The sequence below is a fragment of the Oreochromis niloticus genome, linkage group LG14 (genome assembly GCF_001858045.2).
Source record: "Oreochromis niloticus isolate F11D_XX linkage group LG14, O_niloticus_UMD_NMBU, whole genome shotgun sequence".
Lineage (NCBI taxonomy): Eukaryota > Metazoa > Chordata > Actinopteri > Cichliformes > Cichlidae > Oreochromis > Oreochromis niloticus.
The window spans coordinates 21,520,167-21,544,722 of NC_031979.2; the positions used below are offsets into that span (position 1 = coordinate 21,520,167).

Consider the following 24,556-nt stretch of genomic DNA (forward strand, 5'->3'; position numbering starts at 1 on the left):
AGCCTGTAACGTAACACAAAACACTGATAGGGTATTAAAAATTGGTCCAGTGAAAAGTGAAGGTATGATGTAATGCCCAGAGCCGTCATGGCTCTGTGGTCTGTAAGCCTGCCTCTAAATCAGGCTGTGGGTGTATGTTAACCTAACATTAATGAGCCCTTTTGTTCAGCCTGGCTTTTAGGAGAAATTGCTTCAGGCAGCTTGAAGGGTATATTTCTCCAGAAGCCTGCCTGCCTTATTATCCATGAATACCACAAATTGAGTCATATTTTATTCTGAGATGTATATGCCTGCTGACTCTGGTTGGTGTGTATTTAGACCAGTGAGTTGCTGAAGCTATTTAAGAAAATGTTATATGATCTGTAACATAAAATTCCCTGCTTAGATAAACTTTCCTAACCACTAAATGATGGCAGTCATCAGTCATAAATAAAAGTCGCTCTCAGGTGTCCTGATTGTGTTTGTTTCCTCTGCAGATGTGTTTGACCTGTCGTTAAGTGACTCCTGTTTGCAGGAAAATGAAGAAACCACAGAGAACGGCATCAATCCAGAGCTAGCAAAGGTTAGCTACACCGACGGCTCACATTTTTTAGTCAGCGTTATAACTCGGCTACGACTACCTACACATAGTATTATCATATTTAACAGTACATGCATGCACAGTATACATCCAAGTGTCCCATTAACCACCGGTGGTGGTGTGTTTTCATTCTATGTGCATGGATCATCACCTGATGATTATAATACACTGAAAAACATACTGAGACTTTAGGAAAGGAGCAGAAAACAAACTTGTCAGTGCAAGCATGCTGGTTTTATGAGGAAGAAAACTTGTTGTGATTTTTATCAGGCTGAAAAGAAACCATAAACATTAATGTAATTGTATCTGTTTTCAAGAAAACTCTGCAGTCTATAAATTCAGGCGACCAGAATATGCTAGAAACACTCAAATCAAAGCAAAAGTGGAAAAAAGCACTCTATTTACAGATATCATAAATTACATTAGGGTAGCTATTATTTGCACTGAACTGCTCTCTGACTGCCTCTTTCTGACTTCCTGCCATCTTTCCTGTCGCAGTACATCTCGGAGACAGATGAAGGAATTCGTTCCGCCAGAAGAGAAGAGAGGTTGAATCTTTTCTCGCTCGATCCAGACACTCCCGTAAGGACAAATGAGTACATTATAACCACTGTAGACCACTTTTTACTTTATGCATTGCTGCACTTTGTAGTTGAATAAAATGAAGCTGGCCTCCGAGTAAATTGTGTTTCACTAACCACAGGCTCTGAGAAGCCCACGAAGTGAACATTCATCCACTGAAAGCACACCAGTGCGTCCTTTTGAGGAGAAGCTTGGCAGGAGATTTATGGCGACTTGCCGATCTTTCAACCTCATGCTGCAAGGCTGCGTCAACGAGAGTGAAACGGGACCGGTCACTAATGTAGGCATAAGATACTCATTTTGCTTTATTGTGTTACTGTTTAATAAGCAGTTTTCTTTTAAACAGGATAAAACGTATCGACATGTGTTAGTGTTTTTTTTCCAAATGCTGAGTGAAGCTTTGTCAAATTTGCTTTTTGAATAAATGTGCAGGCAATAACTGTGCTGAATCTGCACCACTAGATTGAACCCTTCTTCGTGTCGCTGGCTCTGCTGGATGTACGAGAAGGGAGGAAGGTGTCTGCAGACTTCCACGTAGACCTCAACCACGAGGCAGTGCGTCAGATGCTTGGAGGCCTAAGCAACGGGACGGGGGCTCCGGATACAGAGGTTGGAGGTCAGGAAAATGGCTTGTGTTCTCCTGCTGAGAGGAAGCCTGGCGATTGTTACCTCAGCCTGGACCTGGAGCACTGGCTTTGCTTTCCCAAACAGGTACCAGGACTCTAAGTTAGGTTTTATAGATTTAACACGAAAAGGGAAAAAAAAGCTTTTTTTCTCCATTACTATTCTGCATTTTTATATGTACATAGGCTGTAATATGTTTCTTCATTGGTGTCCCTGCAGGCCATTTTCTCAGTGACCAACCCCCACACAGACATAGTGATGGTCGCAAGAGTGGAGAAAGTGCTCATGGGAAATATTGCTTGTGGAACTGAAGCTTATACAAAGAATACAGACTCCAGCAAGGTCAGAAACAAACTTTTGCCTTTCTGTTCATTCTGACTGTTTGAATCAGTATTTATATGACTTCATACCACATTTATATCAACCTCTGATCAATAACAGAGAGCTAAAGCTTTTATAGTGTCTTATCTCTAAATGCAGACTGGAAAAATGGGCCACGAGACATGCTGTTATTGTAAGGAAAATGCCTTAATCTAGTAAAAGAGTTTAGATTGACATTTGCAAAATTGTTTTTTTTTCTGTAAGACCAGAGTTATCTTCATCACTGAATGCCAGTCAAGCTAGATAGTTCAGAAATGATGTTTTTCCATCATTAATCCTAGACATTTCCTGGCTTTCCTCACAGGCAGGGCTCCATGCGATCTTTGTTTAAGTGGCTAAGTGAATCAGCAGACATTCAAGCAGCTGCCAGAGTTACTGTGTTAAATAACCTCTGATTTAGTCTGTCACTCTGTCAGGGTCAGCTAGAATTTAGGTATTGTGTTCATGAATTTAAGCAGGACCTTGTTGTTAACATTTCCCTCTGTACATGGTTCTGCTTTTGTGTCTTGAACAGACTGTTCAGAAGATTTTGAAGTCCAACAAACAGTTTTGTAGTAAACTGGGAAAGTACAGAATGCCATTTGCCTGGTCTGTCAGGTTAGTGCCGGTATTCATAATATTTTTGAACTTCCCCTAAAATCTTTTCCTTATCCATTGGTAATTTACATCTCTTTCTTCCCATTAAAGGTCAGTGTTTAAGGACAACCACGGAGCATTGGACCGAGAGTCTCGTTTCTCACCTCTTTTCAAACAGGAGAGCAACAAGATTTCCACAGATGACCTGATAAAGCTGGTGTCTGAGTACAGGAGGTAAGATAGCCCGCAGGCTTTAGCAGAAAAGTAGTCTGCAAATAGTTTTCCAAAGATTGGATCCACATTTTACACAAAGTTTTATCTTTACAGGGCTGAGAAGACAAGCAAACTACAGACTATTCCTGGGACGCTGGATATCGCGTTAGACTATGTTCCAATGGAGCATCCTAGTACGTCTGCTGTTTCATTCTGCTTTCTTTTCCTCATCCCTTTCTCTTTTCTACTCTTGACATACACCTTTTTCTTTCAGACTGTGTGACGTCCTCCTATATACCAGTGAAGCCCTTTGAAGACCTGACTAAACACCAACCCACAGTGGAGGTGGAGGAGTTTGCACAGGACGCCACCAAGTTCATTCAGCCACATCGCGTCTACAAAAACCACATCTACGTCTACCCTAAGCATCTCAAGTATGACAGTCAGAAGAGCTTTGCTAAGGTATGCCCCTTAGTATCATTTACCACGACACTGAAATAAAGTTTTTAGTTTTGTTTTTATATGCTTCATGTTTTGCTACGATGCAATCCTTTTGAATGTGTTTAGTCATTAACATCACAATGGTCCTCTGGTTCAAGGCTCGTAACCTTTCCGTCTACGTGGAGTTCCGCAGCTCAGATGAGGAGGTTGAAAAACCCTTAAAGGTAGAAAGTGATGCCTTCTGACATACTTTACACGACTCGTTCTTTCTCTATTCAAGCCCTATATATCATGGAAAACTGCTGTTTTTACAGTGCATCTATGGCAAACCAGGAGGACCAGTCTTCACCACGACAGCCTGCTCCACCGTCCTACATCACTCTCAGAGCCCCGACTTCTATGATGAGGTGAGGACCATATTTGTTCCTCCAGTCATCACATAATAATTAGAATCTAGAAGTGGATCAGCTTTATCGACCTTTAGAAAGAACGTGTTTTAAAGGTCTTTCCTAAAGCACATAAATCATTAAATGCTATTCTGTCTTCAGGTGAAGATTGAGCTTCCTACTCAGCTCCATGAAAAGCACCATCTTCTCTTCTCCTTTTACCATGTCACCTGTGACATTAATGCTAAGACAAACTCAAAGAGGAAAGAGACTCTGGAGACCCCAGGTGAGATATTGGTAGTTTTCCAGCCTGTAGTAGTTGTAGTTGTTATTTTTTACCCATTATTCAGTATTTCTTTTGTTTATTTTGTTTGTTTAGTGGGATATTCTTGGCTGCCTCTGCTCAAAGAAGGCCGTGTGTCAACTCAGGAGTTCAACATCCCCGTCTCCTGCAACCTGCCTCCTGGATACCTGGCCATCAAGGAAGCAAGCAACACCAAGGTGAGACTGAGGGCAAAAATAGAAGGCTAAGAGACAGGCGAAAGGAGTGTGTAAATATTGCAGACCTTGCTGATTAATAGTAGCATTAATTTTTTAAAGGGAAGCGTATTAAACATTACACCGTGTGATAGATTAGTTTGATATTTTTAGTCCTCACGCACAAACTCTTCTCTTCCCTTTTGACAGAATGGAGCAGATGTGAAATGGGTTGATGGAGGAAAGCCTATTTTTAAAGTATCCACCAACGTTATTTCCACAGTATACACTCAGGTACGACCATCATTTGGGATTCTGTGGTTTTCCCTCCTTTTTTCTGGCTTTATTGAAACTGTGACGACCTGGTGAGAACTATGTATGGCCACTCATTGGTCGGCAGGTTTTGGGGTGGGTTATAGTCCCACATAACACTGAATATACATGTATTTAGTATGTATTGTGATTGAAATAAAAAAACAAAACAAAATAGATGGTTGGAAGGATTTCTTTCTGTTGTTCCAACCACAGTGTGAAATGATTAAAAATGCTAAAGAGCCTTGTCAAATTCTTAGCCTCAAAGGAATACTTTAGTTTGTCAAGCGTCCTCTCTGAGTTATCTCCTTTAAATGGCAATAAACATGAAAATGGCCATTAAATATCCCTAAAACAAATGCACATTCCAAACTTTGGCAAACACGAGCCCCAAATGCACAATCAGCATCAAAGGGTAATGTGGTAATGTAGCGTGGCACATAAAAAAAGGAAATGAACAGTTTCTGTGCAGTTTGCTATCATGGGATGTTTGAAACCCCGCACAGCAGTTTTCTTAATTGACTAAATCTCATCTATGTCTGACTTTTTTATTACAATACACTAAACTGATTTTAAAGTCCTTTATAAGACAAGGTAAATATACAGTCATATATGTAAAAATATGTTTAACAGCCCGAAACTTTTTATCTTTTACTCTTTAACGTTGTAAAATCCATTTCAGGTGTCTAAAATAAAACCAGGGCTGAATAACTCAACAACATAGTTGTGAGGTGCTGAAGTTCATATTTCAGCATTAACTGTCGTTTAAAAAGGAAAGAGTTCACTAAGTAATCCCGCAGATGTTAGCTGCGCATTTTTTCATGAATTCCTCTCTCTGTGTCAGGACCCCCACCTGAACCGATTCTTCCAGCAGTGCCAGAAGAGAGAGCTGGACCTCTCTATACCTCCTACCTCCAACTTCCTCAACTGCCTGAAGGTCAGAGTAAAGCCGCTGTATCTCCTCAAATCTCAGTACTTGTGAATGAGACAAAAGCCAGAGCCTTAACTACCAAACACTGCTACACATCCTAATGAGTTCAACACTGTGTCAGCACGTCAGACTTTTACCAGCCCCTTCACGGTTTCTTCTTTACCCCTTTTTCACTCTTCAATCTTGTCCACCCACTCCTCCTCCCTCACTTCTTTCCCATCCTTCTCCAGGGTCTCCTCAGCATGGAGAAAATCCCAGTGATAGTCCGATTTCTGCCAGTCCTCTTCAACCAGCTGTTCAAGGTTCTGACTCAGAATGACAATGATGAGGTCACTACTGCCACCACCAGGTAGGCAGTGGTACTACAGAGGTCCTTAATGCATTGATAGTAAAGTCCTGGGTTTATCCAGGTGATAAAAGCAGAGTGAGAAAAACATTGTATTGATTTATATTTCTGTTTGAGTCAGTATCTCCCCTTTTATTGTTGAGGTCATTGAATTGCTACTTTGTTCTATAATTAATCCAGACTCACGCAATAAGTTCATCCAGTGATTAAAGTGAAACAAAGAGAGAAATATAGCAATTCTTGATATTATCTAACAATGAAAGCAATTGAATTAAATCATCGTTGTTGGTCTGTGTCTACAGAGTACTGGTCCACATTGTTGCAAAGTGCCATGAAGAAAACCTGGATTCTAGCCTGCACTCCTACATCAAGGTATAAAAGAAGCCGGTGTGTGTGGTGAATACAGTGTGTTTGCAGGCACATGCTCAGAAATATCATATAATAATTTAGAAGTCTGATATTTTCCACAAAGGAATGGGAACCCTGCTCTGGCAATTTAATTTGTGGAGAAAAACAAAACAGAAAAGGGAGCTTTATGTGTTTGTATGTGTGTGTGTGTGTGTGTATTTGGGTGCATTTGGGCCAGCAACAGTGTGGCTAGGGCCACGCGCCCAGAACGCTGTGCAAACATCAACACAGAAAAAAGGGAAAGAAGAAGAAGAAGAGAGAGGGATTGAGCAGGAGGCAAACTAGGACATTCAGCCTGCTCAATCAAAAACACAAGGCATGTTTGTTTAGGGGGGAAAATCAGTGAGAGGATTAGAGAAGAGAGCAGGAGAAAGAACAAGACCTGTTTCATGTTGGCTACAGTGAAGGAAGACTACAGAGCGTGAAGAGGCAGTGGCAGTGAGAAATGGAGGGAGGCAAAGAGAGAGGACAAGCAGAGTCAGTGGCAACAGGGTTGTTATAGTAACAGATTGGCACGATGTGCGGTAGTACTGGTGCTCGATTTAAAGTGCTGAGTGTTAGCTTGTGTTCATTCTTTAACTACTAAGTGTGAATTGCATTGAGATTCAGTAGTGTCATTTGAGCAACTGCAAATTATATTGTAGTTAAATTAGGGGATTGAAATATTTTATTTGCTATAATTGAATATATTACTGTATGAAAGTATATTTTTTTTTACAAATGCTTCTATAGTACTGTGCATATTAGTACAAATTTATGGATTAGTCCATAAAAAATAGGAAAACAGAAAATTATGAGAATAATTTCTTTGTTTTTTTGCTGACTTTAGGAAATTGCATAGGGAATCTTGCAGTGTTTTTTTTAATTAATCGTATATTTTTTTCATTGAAAAAACCCCCAAACACATTGTTACTAATAACTGAATAGCTGAAAATGATCTCAGTTAATCAAAACTTTTTTATATCCAAAACAACAAAACACAGAAAGAGCTGCAGCATAGTTATCCACAGCATGCCATTAAACATTGTTCTGTTCACCAGACTGTTCAAAATAAGACAATTAAACAATAATTACAATAAAGTTATAATTGTTGACACGGTCACATTGAATTTCTTATCTATTTCTCAACTTACGGAATACTTTCGCTTCCCAGTTGGTATCAAAAAATGCCCTCAAATCATTTAAAACAAATAAATTGCTACATGTGCACTTATGACTGATTTCTTCCTACTCTCTCTGTCTCTCTTTCTCTCTCTGTAGTATGTGTTCAAGTCAGAGGACCATGGGTTTAGGACAGTTCATGAAGAGCTGGCTAAGGGAATGACTTTTGACCTGAAGAGCAATGAGCAAGCAGCTGTCAAGAATGTGCTGAAGGTTTGCTTCCATCCTCCTACTCACTCTTAATTACTCACTAAATATATGGACAGGAATGACCTACTTTAGCCTCTTCTGGTTGCAGTTCTCCTGGTTCTTCTTTGAACTTATCGTCAAGTCCATGGCCCAACATTTGGTTGACTATGACAAGTTAAAGGTAAAGTATCAAAATCCACTTCTGCCTCTTCTAATCTCGTCAATTACTGACCACACCTGTAAGTTTTCTTTGCACTTCCCATCTTCCCAGTATATGGTGCATGACCATGTCTTGCTTAATCTTTGTTCCTAAAGCTTCCCAGGCCCCAGCGTTTCCCCTCATCCTACCAGAGCCGTGTGGAGAACCTGGTGGAGACAGTGTCTGAACACATTTTCTGGAAGAACAAAGAGATGCCAGAAGAAACACGCAGTGCTAACTTAGCTGTGGCAGCTTTTGTGAAGGTGGGAGAATTTTTAGAAATGATCTTGTTAATTCAAAGTATAACCTTAAATTAAACCTTGTCAAAAAAACAAACAAACAAAAATAACAAACAGATTGTTGGTGCTTTGGACTCCAAGTTTGAGCCCATGTGAAGAAAACATATACTGTATCGCTGCACTATCAGGCTTACAGCATTTTGCTCTTAGTGGGATCAATACAAACCGTGTAAACAGTCTGCAGATACAATTTGTTATCCATTGATTCCTCCATCTATGCTAAATGATGTGTCTCTTTCTGTTTTATTAAGTGATGCTTAGTCTGATCGCCAGTTTGACTCCAGTCTTTGTGTCTTTGCAGCGCTGCTTTACCCTGATGGACAGAGGCTTTACATTCAAACTAATCAGCAACTACATTAACATGATCACTGCTACCGACAGCAAGGTAACAAAAAAGTCTCAATGAAACTGATACCAGGAAAGTAGAAATGAATCACACAGACATTCCTTCTTTTATGTGCAGCTACATAAATATGTACACAATATGTTAATGTTGTTTTTGTGTGTTTTACAGGTCTTGTGTGAACTCAAATTTGAATTCCTGAGAGAAGTGTGTAACCATGAACACTACATTCCTCTCAGCCTGCCCTTACCTTCCGCTCGCATCACGGGTAAGGTCGCACCGCAGGTTATACGCTTGTAGGGCACTGAGTGTCTTTTCAATGTGGTAACGATCACGCATCGAGTAGCTCTCATTTGTTTATTAACACTCAGTCTTTCTCGCTTTCTCTTTCTGTCATTTTTTTTCTCACTTTATGTGTCCATGTCAGACCATGCATTCCCAGAACCACAAAATACTCATGGTAAATATGTTCACTCATTCCTTTTGTTACATTGTATGTGCTACACTGTGTATCCTGAAGTGGGATGAATATCATGATGATGATGAAATCCATAACAAACTCAGCATGTTGCAATATTTGCTGATCAGTGAACTACAGCAAATATGTGTGTAAGCTTTGTTTGAATCCTGTGCAGTTCAGTTAATTTCCATTTAAAATGTGGCTCTCTTTATGGCGTCTCTCCTCAGCGTCAGTGCCTGAGTACAACCTGACTGGAGAGTTCTGCAGGAAACACTTCCTGACTGGCTTGTTGCTGAGGGAACTGGGGCTGGCTCTCCAGGACGAGCAAGACCTGAGACACCTAGCCTTGGCCACCCTGAAAACCCTAATGGCCAAACACTCTCTGGATGCACGCTATGCCACCAAGGTAGACAGAACAGATGTTAACATGGGAAAAGAAATCGAAGCCATGAAAAATGAGTCATGAGCACACAGTAGAAATTCTTCCACAGTGACTCATGCAAACACATACACACTGACATGTGATTCTTCAAAGCAGCTGCAAGCAGCCATGAAGATGTCTTAATGGATGCTGGGAAGGGTCTAGATCAGATCAAAGTTAGCAATCTGCCCTCAGTTAAACATTGCCAAACACTGCCAACCACAACACAAGAGCAGTGGGCTGTAGTCAGGCCGAAGCCTGAATCAAAACCAAATGTGTGCAATCAAGAAATAAAATGGCTGCATTAATAAAAACCACTCATGCAACACAATGTAGGTGAAATTTTATTTAAAATTTTGCTGAGGTCAGTGAATTTCCATGGCTGCTTTATTATAATTCATGAGTGCAGCCTGCAGTGCTTTTATACAGGGATTAGGAAAACAAACACATTTGATTTCAGAAAAACAATGTCGAAATAAAGCAAAGTGTAAATAAAATAAATATAATGATTAGGAAATAATTTCATCTGTAATTTTTAAAGTTTAAAATTGTAGTTAAACTGAACATTTCTGTTGGTGTTTAAAATATATGATAGTTTTGAATCTGATGTCAGCAGCACGTTTCAAAAAAGTCACCGCTGTGTTACGTCTTTCTTAATTTAACAACACTTTATAATCCTCACATCTAAAAAAGACTGCCTTTCTGGATGCTTCTTTTTATACTGATTAATGGGTATAACAAAAAGAGCTACTCAGTCGTGTCATTTGTTGTGACATTTTCCACCTTTTATTTTTTACTCACTCATCCTACTCAGAGAGCCGGGGTTATACACATAACCTTAAGTTTCGATTGCATGTATTTGGCCCAACTTTTATTGGAAATTTAAAAATGTGATGTAAAACTTAAAAAAAGGTTTCTGAGTCAAATGATGAGATGATTTGTATAAAAAAATGTACTGATTTAATGAGACCAAAATTGACTGATACTTTCTTTTCCAGGAAAAGCAGGCAAGAATTGCATCTCTCTACCTGCCGCTGTATGGCCTCATCCTGGACAACATGCCAAGATTCTTCCTCAGGGACCTTTTCCCCATCTACTTTACTACTAGTGACCAAGTAAGAGCCAAGACAAATGATGGAATTATTAAAAAGCACTGTACTGATTGGCTCCTAAATGTTCAAAATCATGTATATATGTGTTATGTTTTAAGTTAAATCTCTTTGTGCTGTCTTTTTTGCACCTGCAACAGGGCTCTCGAGATGACCTCAGTGTGGGAGCAGTGGTGGCTGGAGTGGTTACTCGCCATGCCAACTCTGTAGATGCCTCATTTTCCAAAGAAGTACTCAATTCCATTACAGGTAGCACTGTTATATACGTGTGTCTATTTCCAGTGAATCTATCTAATATAAAGTTGTAAGTCAGGACATTGATGCCTACACCCGTTCTTCCCGCGCCAGCCTTCTCCTCCTTGGCAGTTGCTACGGGTAACCAGGCTGACTCTCGAGGCTCTCTGATCAGCGTGGACTCCAACCCGAGCAACAGTGACAGGAACAGCGAGAAAATGGACGGATGTGAGAAGGTGAGACAGTTCACATGGAAAAGAGCAAACATCTTTATAGAAAAATATAGTCATTTATTTATTATAAGTTTGATAGATAGTCTTCATGTGTACATTGTAAGACACCAGCATTATACTTTGTAAATAATGCATAAAATATATTTCAACAGTCAGCACATCCAGCAACCCAAAATCACCCATTTAATATCTTGTTTCAGCATTTTTAAAAGTAGTAAAATTTAATTTAAAAATACTGGACCAGCTAATAACACACCCATTATATCCAACTTTAACTCCAGTTCAAGTTAGATGTAATGTTAGCAACAGTTTATCACTGACTGCATTTCTGCCTGGATGTTGGTCCGTAGTTTGCCCGGCCCCAGTCCCTGATAGGCTACGGTTCTCGATGTGACAAGCTGGACCAGGCAGAGACCCGCAGCCTCCTCATGTGCTTTTTGCAGATCATGAAAACCATATCTGAAGGTAACATCTATCACTTAAAGAATTCACGCAGTCCACAGGAAATTTATTACATTTACTGCTATACTTAGCAGTAAATGTGTACTAACATTTACAAAGTTGCTTTTTGTTCTATTGCTGAGTGATTTTAATACTGTGAGCGTCAGATAGCCATACTTTCTTCAGTCTGTGAAAAGATTTTTTATATTATGTCTTTATTGTGTATTTCCAGATGTGCTGGTGTCCTACTGGCACCGCGCCGTTCACCAGGAGATCTCGGACTTCTTCAACATTCTGGAGTAAGAGCTCTTCTTTTTTTTGCTGAAGACTGCAGGCATTGCTACACTGATTAGAGATACTCACTGTTCACAGAGAGAGAGAAAAAACTGTAGAGAGATAGACGGGGTTGAGGGCAAGTGAACAAGAAGAGAAGAAAAGGGAACGTGGCCAGTATGAAAATACTGACACTATAAGAGAGAGGTAGAGAGAAGAAAAACAGACTATAATTCCAGCGAGAGCTCCTGTCCACCAACGAGTGCAGTAAATTAACTTTCCGTGTTTCCTGTTTGTCTCAGCATCTAGACTGTTCTGGTTCACCTCAGTGTGATCACATGCACTTCATCTGATCTGTCTTCTTATCTAAGAAAACTTTTGAATTGTCTGTTTCCTTAGGCTCTGTCTTCAGCACTTTAGATTCCTTGGAAAACGCCACATAGCCAGGTGAGTGCTTTCTCCAACAAAGAGATGGAGCAGGTGCCATTCAAACGCATTTATTGTAATGCTGCACATATGGAAACTGCTTATTAACTCAGTGTACATGTTGCCACCACACACTGATACATAATTCATGTAATCATTCACACAAGCATAAATGCAGCCCCGCAGACACATACGCACATGCACGCACGTGAAATCAGACTAAGTCAGGCAGAAATATGTGTTCAGTATGCGTGCACACACTCAGGGATCAGCTTCAAGAGGGGAGGAGGTAAAGGAGGGAAGAAAAGGAAGAAGGGGGGAGGTGAAACTCCTGGATCTCACTGTTCGAAAAGAATCACTGCTGGATATTGTAGTGTAGTGGTTGGCAAACACAGGATGGGGGTTGTTATCGTGTGTGCGTGCTCTTACTGGAGCGGAGCCATTGGCACTGCGAGCCTCTTCCATCTTCTGAATCCTCCCAGCTAATTAAATTAGCCCCCTTTTTTTTCCTTTCAGCAATAGGATGCTGAGATGTAAGCCAACAAAAGGCTGGGAGAACACACTGCTTTACTGTGTGTGGAGGCATTAACTGAATAAAGATAGCTGGAAGCCTAGCTAGGGCTCTCAGACGTAGTCGAGCCTGTCTGGGGCTGCTAGCTACTTAACATTCATCCATAATACCAGGCCACGGGGGATTCAGAGTGTGTCTGTCTCGGCGTCTTTCTCTGTTGGCTCTTTTGAGTCAGTTTGGGCACCCCACTGAAGTTCAGGAGTGATGAAATACATTACATTATGTCTTAAAGATTTAATCTTGAATATTTGTGATTAAAGCATCAGGAAAGGCTTGAATAACAAGCTTAACTGTCAAAAACTACTAATCTGCTTCATCAGGAGTGTGTGACTGTGGTTTAATCCTGTGTTATTGACAGTAGTCTGGCAACATAAGCTGTCATATCATGGCATTGACGTTTACTAGCTGAGCCCCACCCACTTTAGATCAATGAGAAGTTAACAGTTAAAGCAAAAAACTGAGAAATCTCTTGTATAAATTCGACCAAAGTTTTCCAAGACATGTGTTTGGGCCTTTGTTCATAGTTAGTAGCTAATTGAGGAAATTGTTTCATTTAGCCAGCAATGTTGCAGTTTAGTCCCAGACATTATTCTAGCTTATCCCCTACTTCCTTAATGTTCTGTGTTCTCGATGCATTTGCCTGACACACGACCAACATAACACAACCAAGTAACATTTGCTTGTTACGTTTTCTCCATGTTCGACCTTGCTGTTGTAGTTTCCATGACAGTGCATGCATTCACCCTCCCGCTCTGTGCATGGTACCTTTGATAATGGTTTGTCCTTGTGACCGCACATTTATCGATGTCCTGTCACATCAAGTAACACTTTCTTTGTTGACACAGATGCATTTTATGTAATGTTCCGTATGCTGGTTTCGTTTGCTTTTTACATCTTTTCCACATTTTATGACTCAGATGTTGCACGTTGACCTTGTAACCCTCAGCCTCCATGCCTTCAGTCTCAGCGCTGGCTCAGCTCCACCATCTGCTTGGCTTCAGTTTTTTTAATAGGGTCTGATGCTTTTGTGTTGATTGGCTTACCCGGTTTCTTTTATCTGGCATAGGAAGCATTTGCTTTACTCAGATTGGCAGCAGTTTCTGATCAAACTTTAAGGATCACAATAATTTGATACGTTGAACATCTGTTTTTCTTGAGATACCGTTACGGAGCTAATTTGTGCCGCAGCATAACTGACATTCAGCTTCATCACACCAATATCTTTTTGTCCCTAAGCTGTCCACAGTTTTACATTACTGTCACCCCAAAGCCCCAGCTTCCACTCACTCTCTACTAAGAGTTAATGCAACATTTGCACAATATTATACTAGTGGCAAACTAAAAGCATCAACTCTACTGCCTCTAACCTTTCCATCTGGCTGACCTTCCTCTCGAGCTGTTTGATCCTTGTTTTTGGCTCCAGCCGCTTTCATCACACCAAGGTCAAATCGGAGATCTTGTGTGCTTTCTGCATTTCATTTAGCCTTACTAAAATCAAATGTGACCCGGCTTCTATAAATATGTAACAAGGTCACAAAGGTGCAAAAATTGTAGTGCTTTGCAAGCTGCTTCACATTTAGTCAGTAAGGTCAGTTTTTTATTGATTACAGGCATGCTCTAACAGCTATTAGCATGCCACCCACAGTTAGGACATCTAACTAATAACAATTTTAAAAATGATGGTCTTAATTAAACTAACTAATGTTAGCTTTGATGTGGTTGGCTTCTGAACAGGAAGCTAGCAGCGGCAGTAAAGCTGGCTCAGTCAACCCACACCAATGGCACCCTGAAGGGCTCTAACAACCCCTCCCAGTCCTCTCAACCCTCAAGCCTCTTCCCACAATGGTAATCACCCTCCACAAGGAAAACAGACAACACCTCAGCCATGATGACAAACTAAGTCTTTGTTTACTGAAAGTTTTCTGAATGCTAATGATGTCTAGTGGCCCCAAAGTACTTTATGATGTCATAAAACTCCAGACTTTTTAATACACGTTAAACATGCAAGAACAATGTGAATACTTGGGGGGGGAAAAAAAGGATAATGCATTTGTGTCGTGTATAATTTCATCATTTATGTGACCACTGTGTTTCCACATTACAGACTGTAACTGTGTTCTCAGCATGCCTCTTCCCATACCTGCAGTGTTCCGTGTGATTTGCCAGTCTTTGTGTCTGTACACTCATGTGTTGATAGCTTCCCGATAGCAGCAAGTCCTTGAGACATGGATGTCATTTATATCTAGCCGCCTACTTAAGTGTGCAGATCTTTAGCGATAGTGTACCTTTGCATTTATCCAAAGGTTTAGTACTACATTTACTGAAGGGCAATTTAAAGAAGTCATGAATAAAACATGCACACGCTGTGATTTATATGAGCTTCTGATTCATGCTGTTGACCCTCCAGGATGGCATCTGGGGGTGATGGCCACCGGCATGCTCGCTCCCAAACCATGCCCATCATCAGGGGCAAGAATGCCCTCACCAACCCCAAGCTGCTGCAGCTGATGGAGCCAGGTAACAAATACTCTGAGGTCACAGTGAGGTTACTTTGATGTATTTGTTATTCATATGTGCTTCTGTTTCTAGATGGCATTCAGGATGGGGACACGTTGAGTCCTACGGATGTTGAGGCGAACATGTCCACAGAGGTCGCCCTTACTGTGCTGGATGTACTAGAGCTGTTTGTTCAGCATCAGAAGGTCTGTGACCATTTCATATTATACAACCCAAAAGTAAAGTTAATACCACAAAGTATTACATTGTACAGTATTACAAAGTATTACACTGCTGCTACACACTAAATAGTTCTCCAGGGTTTCTGGAGGTCTTTCAAAATTTTGCTTTGCACTTTGCTGCTTTTTCGCTTATTTTCAGTCCTGTCCTTGTGCAGCACATCATTCTTTAGACAAATGTTTATTTTTGTTTAACCCACTTATGTGGAAGTGTGGCTGTCAAGAAAACACTCTAAAGGAAGGGAAATGGGGAAAATGGCTGAGGTATACCAAACTGCACAGAAACTGGACTGAAAACCAGTGGCAACAGGTCTTATGGAGTGATACTTTTGGTTCAAACCTTCATTGATATGTACAGAGGAAGTCAGGAGGGATGGTAAAGAGGAACAGTGAGTGTCTACGGCCACGTGTAAAAATAAAAAAATTAAAAAAATAAAAACGTAACTGGATAGAAAAACACACAATGCAGCACGGTCAGTCATGGATTGGCCTCCTCACAACCTGGACCTCAATATTCCTGAAGCATTGTGGGATCATTTTAACAGAAATGGAACAAAAGGCAGTCGACATCCAAAGAAAAGCTTTGTAGGCGCCTGAAGCACTATTTCTATTACTACTTTTATAAAAAATTATAAGATAGGCTAGACAGTGAAACTACTCTTGGCTGCTCCCTTTAGCGCTGTATATTTAATTTGGCAGTTTTTTATACTAGAAGTCGTTCTTGATGCAAACCTGATGGGGATTTGTGTCTGCTTCCATCATTAATGTTTCACTCAATGAAACTGGGCATACCAAATATTGACTTTCAAGCAGAATTTGTATAAATTCCATTGTTGCCTTTTATATTGTACTTACACACGTCTGCAGATGTTACAGTAAACTGTTACACCTATTTCCCACTTTCCCAGCAAAATATAAATAAATAAATGTGAGGTGGCTCAAGTCTTAACACATTTCATACACATTAATTTCATACACACTGCCACCTAGTGTTTTTTTTAAAGACTGCATTGAAGTGAAGTCTTTGGTGAAACGTGTTTTTCTTTTGTTTTCTCACATTCATCCACACAGAAGCAGCTGTTGCAGGACGATGGACAGAACACATTGATGAAGAAGGTGCTGGACACCTACTTGCTCTTCTTTCAGATCAACCAATCAACTGCTACTCTACGGCATGTCTTTGCTGCACTCAGGCTTTTTGTACAAAAGGTCCGTAAAACTTTCTTTAATCGTATAACATATCATTGAAGACTCCAGTCATTTTCTTATGGTTAGTTTCGTCTTTCTCTTTTTCTGTAGTTTCCCAGTGCATTCTTCCAGGGTAAGGCAGACCTGTGTGGCTGTCTTTGCTACGAGATCCTCAAGTGCTGTAACCATCGATCCAGCTCCACCCAGACGGAGGCAGCTGCCCTGCTGTATTTTTTCATGAGAAAAAACTTTGAGTTTACCAAGGGAAAGTCGATCGTTCGCTCACATCTGCAGGTCAGTTAATATAAAGAAGTAAAATGACTTCATTTGAGTTTCGTGTTTTGCTATACTGGCCACTTAATCCTGTCTCTGCTACAGGTTATCAAGGCAGTGAGCCAGCTGATAGCAGATGCTGGAATCGGAGGCTCGAGGTTTCAACAGTCACTGGCCATCATAAACAACTTTGCTAATGGAGATGCACCACTGAAGGTACAGTATTCCCTAAGCTTTTAAAACAGCTTTCATATCAATAATTATCAATCAATCGTGTACTTTATATTTAATTTTACTTTCATTTTCTACAGAACACTTCGTTCCCTGCTGAGGTGAAGGACCTGACCAAACGGATCAGGACAGTTCTGATGGCTACAGCCCAAATGAAGGAGCATGAGAAGGATCCTGAAATGCTGGTGGATCTGCAGTACAGTCTGGCCAATTCCTACGCGAGCACGCCCGAGCTTCGACGCACTTGGCTCGAGAGCATGGCCAAGATCCACGTCCGCAACGGGGATCTCTCAGAGGTTAGAAATGCTGCATTTTTTCAGGTTCTCAGACTTCAGAAACATCAATAATGTCACATGAAAGTATCAGTTTAAAAAAAAAAATCTAATTTCTGTCTTTCCCTCAGGCTGCCATGTGCTACATCCACATCTCAGCCCTGATTGCTGAATCGCTGAAGAGGAGAGGTTAGTCCACACTTTGCTGCCACTTTTGCTTTGCAAGCTTTTTGCAGCATGGTTTGTGTGTATTTGCACAAATATCTGTTCATATGGAGTGCAGTGAGATTTCTGTATATTTGTGCATCTCTGCAGACATGCTAACTTGAGTTCATCCAATCACATACAGCAGCTTCTCACAATGGAATCCTTTTTTCTCTTTGCTAACATGGTCATCAAACCTTTGAGGCATCAGTCCTTCATACATTCACTGTTCTTGATGTGTATGCCTGAAAGTGAGGACAGTTTTCATCTGAGTGTGACTGACTGAGAACTCATGGGAAACGATGTTTGATTCCTGTTCCTGTCCTGTAGTAGTATTGACCTTTCTTTTATATTTAAATTCCATCCTCCCGTTCGATTGATGTCCACACATTTTCCTGTGCTTCACGTTTTTCTGTGTCTCTGTGTGTGCATGCTTCCTCATGTAAACAGCTTGTATCTGCCACTCTGTGTTTCTGACGTGTCTTGCGCATGGCTTTACTCACTGAGCTTCTGGGCTACTTCCTAGCATAGCGTGCCAGCAGTTCAGCTGCTTTGTGAGCCTTGTCCTTGAGCATAAAGCGGCAAAAGCAAGTGGACATAAACTTTGTAAACCTGCTCCTCCTCCCCTCCTACCAAACAGGCTACTGGAGCGCTGACAAGGCCAGGATGTCCAGTGTGTCCCCTGAAGAAAGCCCTGTCTATAAATGTAGCTCCTTACTAACTACCTCCCGAGATCCAGACAGTGAGTGTGTGCGCCTGGGGGTCAGCTGGGTGGTGTTGGTGTTGGGGTTGGGTGTTAGAATGTAGAAACAGAAAGACATGAATGTGGTTGGTAGTGACTGAGTGTGCACTTATATTTGTTTGTACCTTTTGAAATTTTTTGCAAGCTCTGGATATTGAGTGGCGGACATGATTTGGATCAAAGTGACATCAGGTTGTCTGGTGGTGGTTTAAATTTGAATCACTTTTCTACACGGCGTATTGCATTTTGCAGTTTAATGTTCTGAGGACCACTGTTCCTGCCTTGATGGCATGATCTTGTGCCAGGTTACGTTTTACTGTCACTGTTTCTGTTCACACAAGTCTCACAGGATATGATGCTCAGTGTCACTGGGGTTTGATGTGAAGCACACTCACATTTGCAAAAACTGAATGCTTGACTGTAAGTCTTGTATTTTCTTGCAAGACTGTGATAGTAGATGTATTTTAAGCATCTATACGTGTGTTTACATGCCAAACATAGCACCAGTGATAATGTGTGATGTCTGTAGGAAGTATGCAAGTGTGTGTCTTTTTAGTAATCGTGCCCTGATATCACTTTCACTTGTTTGACACACCAGCATCCTTCTCCATGGGCTGGGCAGCATTTATGTGCATCAGCCCTAATGTCAAAGAGGAGGGAGCCATGAAGGAAGACACTGGTACACAAGACACACCATATACTGAGGTCCGTGTTAGCCTTTTTGTCCTGAGCAAAAACTTTAACTCTGTTGGATTTAATCATCATAATCACTGTTGCCGGTCAGATTTTTCTCTTATATTCTTCGTGCCCTCATTGCACTGTGTAGGACACCCTGGTGGAGCAGCTGGAGCTGTGTGTGGACTATTTGTGGAAATCAGAGCGATACGAGCTCATTGCTGACATCAACAAACCTGTAATTGCTGTCTTTGAAAAGAGAAGAGATTTCAAGGTAACTGCTTTTACCCTTTCTGTGTAAGCGTGTGAAAAAATGTGCAGTGTGAGCTGCGTGTGAAGTTATTTGTGTGTTTGTTTGTTTGTACCTACAGAGGCTATCCGAGCTGTACTATGACATCCATCGCTCCTACCTGAAGGTGACGGAGGTGGTGAACTCAGAAAAGCGTCTCTTTGGGCGCTACTACCGTGTAGCTTTCTACGGACAGGTGAGTGTCTGCTTGAGCTTAAATTAAAAACTTAAATCTATTTGAAGTAGATTTTGAAATGTCTTGTTAGATAATCATGAGATCTATTTCGACCAAAATAACTGAGCAGGCTTGGACACTGCTGTTATCCTTTAATGCAATAGTACAAAGGACAACGAACAGTCACTGTAACTACACGTTTAACAAATACATTGGAAACACCACTAGGTGGTGTGTTTTTGCACATAAACCTAACTATGTGTGTAGATCAGTTCTACACACATGTCATAATAGAGATATAGATTTCCTTAACTGAAATCTATGGGAAAAAAATTCTGCAACTGCAAAGACAGTGGTAGAAGCATATATATCCAGCTATCTATATGCAGCTTTTATGTCTTGGTGACTATTGAAATGAAAGTTAATTAGTTAATACTTTAATTTACAATAATTCTAATGATAAATCGCTGTTTAATCGCAAAGTTTCTTCCCATCAGTAAGCTTGAGATCATTTCTTTCTTTGGTCGCATACCACCACGTGTCAGTGACAGAAATCTCAAAGGTTTGGTAAATAAAAGTGAAACTTTCAGGATAGCTAGTCTTTTTTGTAATTTGGATAACTAAAGCTTGTAGAAAGCTTAATATTGAATTCTACTTGGCCCTGGGTTCATCTTTGAAGCACTGGCTTTATCTCCAAAGGTGCATTGTGTGGTTTGGGCTCGGTTTTTAAAAACCTGGCTGCTTTACACAGGATAGGTGTAAAAATAGTGAGACTTCCAGATCAAGAAGAATGCAGTACCTGGTCAGTGAGGCATGGAAATGGAAAGCAGGACACTGGATTTGTTTTGACTGAATCAGTGTCTTTAATTTCTCTGTCTGCTTTTTTTCTTCCGTTTTGTTGTATTCTGTATCAAGAATATGGTAAGTTTCGTATGTCCTTGATTTTCCATTTTCCTCAGTGCTAACCACTTTTACCTTTCTTCTCCTTTTATCACTATTAACATCTGCTGCTCTTACCCTTTGAAGGGTTTGTCTAAGGCTTGCTGTGGCCCATTTCACTTCCCATTAAGCCCAACAATGAAACCGTTTCCTTCTTAAACATTAAGATGAGCTGATATCACAGAGCAACAGTGAACGAGAAGATAGGATTTAATGAAACTCATTCACCCTTGGCATTTGACTCCAGTGCCGCCTCCGCACTCCCTCATCCAGAACTTAACACTGGTACCCTGTTAGTGCTGAGATGTTCTAACAAAGTGACAAAGTTTTTGTATCTGAAAGCACAAGTGACTCAAGAAACCCCCAGAGAGCAACATATAATGTGCTGTGAAAGCAAAAGCAACACACCCTATAAATCAAAAATAAAAGACTACATACACACCAAGCCAACCAACATGTAACAAGCTTTGCTGATTAGTGTGTGCATATGTGTGTGTTTGTGTTCTGGTAGGGTTTCTTTGAAGAGGAAGAGAGCAAAGAGTTCATCTACAAAGAGCCAAAGCTGACAGGGCTGTCGGAAATCTCCCAGAGATTACTCAAACTCTACTCAGACAAGTTTGGAGCTGAAAATGTCAAGATGATCCAGGACTCTAATAAGGTATCTTACAGAATTTGGCCATTAAAATGAATGAATTAACATCTGTTGGCGCTGCAGTGTGTTGCTTATGTGATAATATTGTAAAATTCTTTGCTAACAGGTAAATCCTAAAGAACTGGACCCCAAGTTTGCTTACATTCAGGTCACATATGTAGTGCCCTACTTTGACGAGAAAGAACAATGTGACAAAAGGACCGACTTTGAGAGGCATCACAACATCAACCGGTTTGTATTTGAGACACCGTTTACGCTGTCAGGAAAGAAACATGGAGATGTGGAGGAGCAGTGCAAACGGCGCACCATACTGACTAGTGAGTATCTCTTCTTTGTTCATATCTCTGATATATACATATTTTTTTGAGTCACCAGAACATACATTTGTCCTATTTCTGTTACTGTATCTGACAGACTGCGTGTGTTTTTCTGTTCTTTAGCAAGTTCCAGCTTCCCTTACCTTAAAAAGCGTATCCAGGTGGTGGAGCAGCAAAGCACAGAAATGAATCCAATTGAAGTTGCCATTGATGAGATGTCACATAAAGTCTCTGAGCTCAACCAGCTCTGCAACATGGAGGAGGTGGACATGATCCGGCTGCAGCTAAAACTGCAAGGCAGTGTCAGCGTCAAGGTTGGGATTCTTCCAAACTACAGATACACACATTTCACATAGGTTACTCTGGTGTTGTCTCACTTGATCATCTCCATCCAGGTGAACGCGGGGCCCATGGCTTATGCCAGGGCATTTTTGGAGGAGAAGAATGCTAAGAAGTATCCAGACAACCAGGTCAAACTTCTGAAGGAGATTTTCAGGTATGATTTAAAGTGTTGAGCTAGCTAACAATGATTTAGTCCACTGTCAGCAAACGTAAAATGTAATATTATTTAAGGTTCACTCAAAAAAAAAGTTAAACACATATCAATGATCAGCACATTAACATGAGTCAAACTTAATCTGCCCTCTGCAGGCGGTTTGCAGAAGCCTGCGGTCAGGCTTTGGATGTAAATGAGCGTCTGATCAAGGAGGACCAGCTGGAGTACCAGGAGGAGATGAGAGCTCACTACCGGGACATGCTGACTGAGCTTTCTGGGATCATGAATGAACAGGTCTCACAATGCAAAGACCAATGAGTGTCCAGACTATACTGCCATACATTCTTTAATTTATTTGTTGGCAGTTCGGTTGCATGGCACACTGAGCACCCTCTTTTTTTCTTCATGCATTATTTTAGGAGGCAGTTATTATTTTCGCGGACATCCTCTTCTGTTGCAACCTTTTTCTCACTGCTGCTTTTAAAAGCATCCTTGCCTTCCATTCATCTTCTCTGCCTAACCACTCTCTGTCCACTCTCTGTAAAACTGCTGTCATGTCATCAGATTTCTTTACAGAAAGACATCGTTTTCACCTTTTTACTTGTTTAACCCACTTTATTGTTACCTGAAATCCCAGCTCCCATCTCAGGAACTAAAGTGCCAGACTTGATATTTGCTCGCTTTTGCATTTTTCCTATTCCAATTGCAGCTTTTTATTCTTATTCTTGTGCAGATTCCTCACACAAGACAACCAGGAACAGAAAGGCACAGCACCTACTGAACGGCCAGTAGACTCGCCATAAACATTTTGTCTCAGTTTGAGCCTCAGAGTGACTCATTTGATTGTTTCAGATGTTTTTTTTTTTTCCCCCTGGAGCAGTTGGCTAGTGGAACTGTGACTGATGAAGAGTGTAGAGGACATTAAGGGAAGAAGTGTGTAGACTGTGGTTGTGGTAGTCTGTAGTCCTGTTGTTGAACTTTGTCTACAGTAGAGAGCAGGCTGCTGGACTGTTAGCTACTGTACGTTTTGATTTAAAAGATTCAGTTCGTGTGTCGTATAGATTTCCCTGCCCTGTCAAGTGATTACATTTGCTTAAATATTGGCAGACAAACCTGCAAACAAATACAAATGCACACAAACACACAACATGCGCCTTCTCTCCACAACCCTGACCCTTTAGAGAACAGTGACCTTACTGAGCTCGAGGTGCGTTCAGCTGTATGAAATATAAAGCTCTCTGGTGCATTTTGATTACAGTTATTTTTACATTTTTCTGTGGAATATTACTGAATTTCAAACTATTAAAAGAAGTCTCGCAAGACAACTAATGTGAAAATGGCAAATGATTAGATTACAGGTTTTAATTAGCCAAGAATGTGAGGAGTTGAACGCACCTCCAGTTCTTGTTTGAATGTAGAGCAGCTCCACATTGCTACTTTGTATCCTAGCTAACATTCTGGAAATATCAGCTTGCCAATTTTCAAATGGAAACAGACAAAAAAAAAATATGTTTTGTAACATTTTTATAATTGAAATTTCATTGTTACTGTTATTATTTCCTGTACTGTTTTAAATTGTAAATAAGAAATATTAATATTTAAAAATGTTTGAAATGTTGCTTTTTATAAAATATACAATATATAAATTTGTTTAGCTGAATAAAAACAAACAAACAAACAAACAAAACTAAAGTTTTATGTATAACATTTAAATAAAATTTTGTTAATGTCCAAAGATCATGACTGTGCTTAAGTAGCTTAATTTGTTGTTGTGAGTCTGTTGTTGTTTTTAACATTGCACCTTACATTATGGTTACAGGTCCTCTGCTATGTTGTATCTGTAAGTTTACTCATCCAGTCTGTGTCTTGGCTGTAAATCTGCACAGCAGCCACTCATTTTCTGTCTTGTATTGGCCTGAGATCGGCTAATTAATTAATTAGAAATTTTAAATTAGCAAACTCAGGCAAAGACAAAGAAGAAAAAAACATTTTTTTTTAACTTTGCTCCCTGGTGTTATAAACAATGGATCTCTTTATCACTTATGTGTGACTGTTGTTTTGTTTTTTTTGTTCCCCTACATCTTCAATGTTGACTTCACATATTTCACTATAACCACATCTTTCCCCGAAATCAGAGCATTTTACTAGTTTTACTAACCTGGGAAACACAGCTGGCACTAATCAAACAGACGAGACATTGGAGAAGCAAAACAGAACATGAGTACAGCGACACAAGACTACCAAAGTAAAACAGGAAGTACAGGGAACACACAATGAGACAGACACACACAGAGACATGACTGGGGAAGAAACACAGGGCTAAGACCCAGACAAACAAGACACAGACGAGACCAAAACATGAACAGGACCAAATACTAACTAAGATCACCAAAACTAGAAATATTGAATAAACTCAATAGAATAAGTAAACTAAACCAGGAAATATAAAATACACCGAGAACATAATGAATCAAAAGACACAAAACACTGGGTCAACGACCCAAGTACCCTAACACTGGTGGCTACATTGTGAGCCTGGTTCTGCTGAGGGTTTCTTCCTGTTAAAAGGGAGTTTTTACTTCCAGCTGTCGCCAAAGCACGTGCTCATAGGGGCTCATATGATTGTTGGGGTTTTCTCCATTTTCTTTGTATTATTTTAGGGTCTTTACCTTACAATATAAAGCAGCTTGAAGCAACTGTTTTTTGTGATATGACACTATGTAAATAAAATTGAACTGAAAGGGCCCAAAGT

General features: G+C 40.4%; 1 protein-coding gene across 7 annotated transcripts in view; it reads left to right on the forward strand.

The window, feature by feature from the left end:
* The window catches only part of dock10 (dedicator of cytokinesis 10), a 65,322-nt gene extending 41,514 nt beyond the window's left edge, over positions 1 to 23,808 (forward strand). For 3 of the 7 annotated variants that reach the window (XM_019345089.2, XM_013274780.3, XM_019345090.2), the window contains exons 9-56: positions 477 to 562; positions 1,079 to 1,162; positions 1,284 to 1,442; positions 1,625 to 1,873; positions 2,006 to 2,128; positions 2,682 to 2,764; positions 2,855 to 2,977; positions 3,071 to 3,150; positions 3,231 to 3,418; positions 3,556 to 3,621; positions 3,712 to 3,804; positions 3,946 to 4,069; positions 4,163 to 4,284; positions 4,471 to 4,554; positions 5,417 to 5,509; positions 5,734 to 5,852; positions 6,152 to 6,221; positions 7,518 to 7,631; positions 7,717 to 7,788; positions 7,923 to 8,069; positions 8,407 to 8,490; positions 8,620 to 8,716; positions 8,876 to 8,908; positions 9,136 to 9,314; positions 10,328 to 10,444; positions 10,579 to 10,687; positions 10,787 to 10,908; positions 11,256 to 11,370; positions 11,579 to 11,645; positions 12,019 to 12,066; positions 14,351 to 14,461; positions 15,024 to 15,133; positions 15,206 to 15,318; positions 16,423 to 16,560; positions 16,651 to 16,833; positions 16,918 to 17,028; positions 17,124 to 17,339; positions 17,447 to 17,504; positions 18,160 to 18,261; positions 18,860 to 18,966; positions 19,088 to 19,210; positions 19,308 to 19,421; positions 20,851 to 20,997; positions 21,098 to 21,308; positions 21,432 to 21,622; positions 21,704 to 21,804; positions 21,960 to 22,098; positions 22,538 to 23,808. In XM_019345089.2, the coding sequence (XP_019200634.1) occupies positions 477 to 562; positions 1,079 to 1,162; positions 1,284 to 1,442; positions 1,625 to 1,873; positions 2,006 to 2,128; positions 2,682 to 2,764; positions 2,855 to 2,977; positions 3,071 to 3,150; positions 3,231 to 3,418; positions 3,556 to 3,621; positions 3,712 to 3,804; positions 3,946 to 4,069; positions 4,163 to 4,284; positions 4,471 to 4,554; positions 5,417 to 5,509; positions 5,734 to 5,852; positions 6,152 to 6,221; positions 7,518 to 7,631; positions 7,717 to 7,788; positions 7,923 to 8,069; positions 8,407 to 8,490; positions 8,620 to 8,716; positions 8,876 to 8,908; positions 9,136 to 9,314; positions 10,328 to 10,444; positions 10,579 to 10,687; positions 10,787 to 10,908; positions 11,256 to 11,370; positions 11,579 to 11,645; positions 12,019 to 12,066; positions 14,351 to 14,461; positions 15,024 to 15,133; positions 15,206 to 15,318; positions 16,423 to 16,560; positions 16,651 to 16,833; positions 16,918 to 17,028; positions 17,124 to 17,339; positions 17,447 to 17,504; positions 18,160 to 18,261; positions 18,860 to 18,966; positions 19,088 to 19,210; positions 19,308 to 19,421; positions 20,851 to 20,997; positions 21,098 to 21,308; positions 21,432 to 21,622; positions 21,704 to 21,804; positions 21,960 to 22,098; positions 22,538 to 22,585 (5,573 nt within the window). In that variant the 3' untranslated portion in view covers positions 22,586 to 23,808. The other 4 variants (XM_019345091.2, XM_019345092.2, XM_019345088.2 and 1 more) reach the window with 4 other exon arrangements.
* Positions 23,809 to 24,556: the final 748 nt, after the last annotated feature.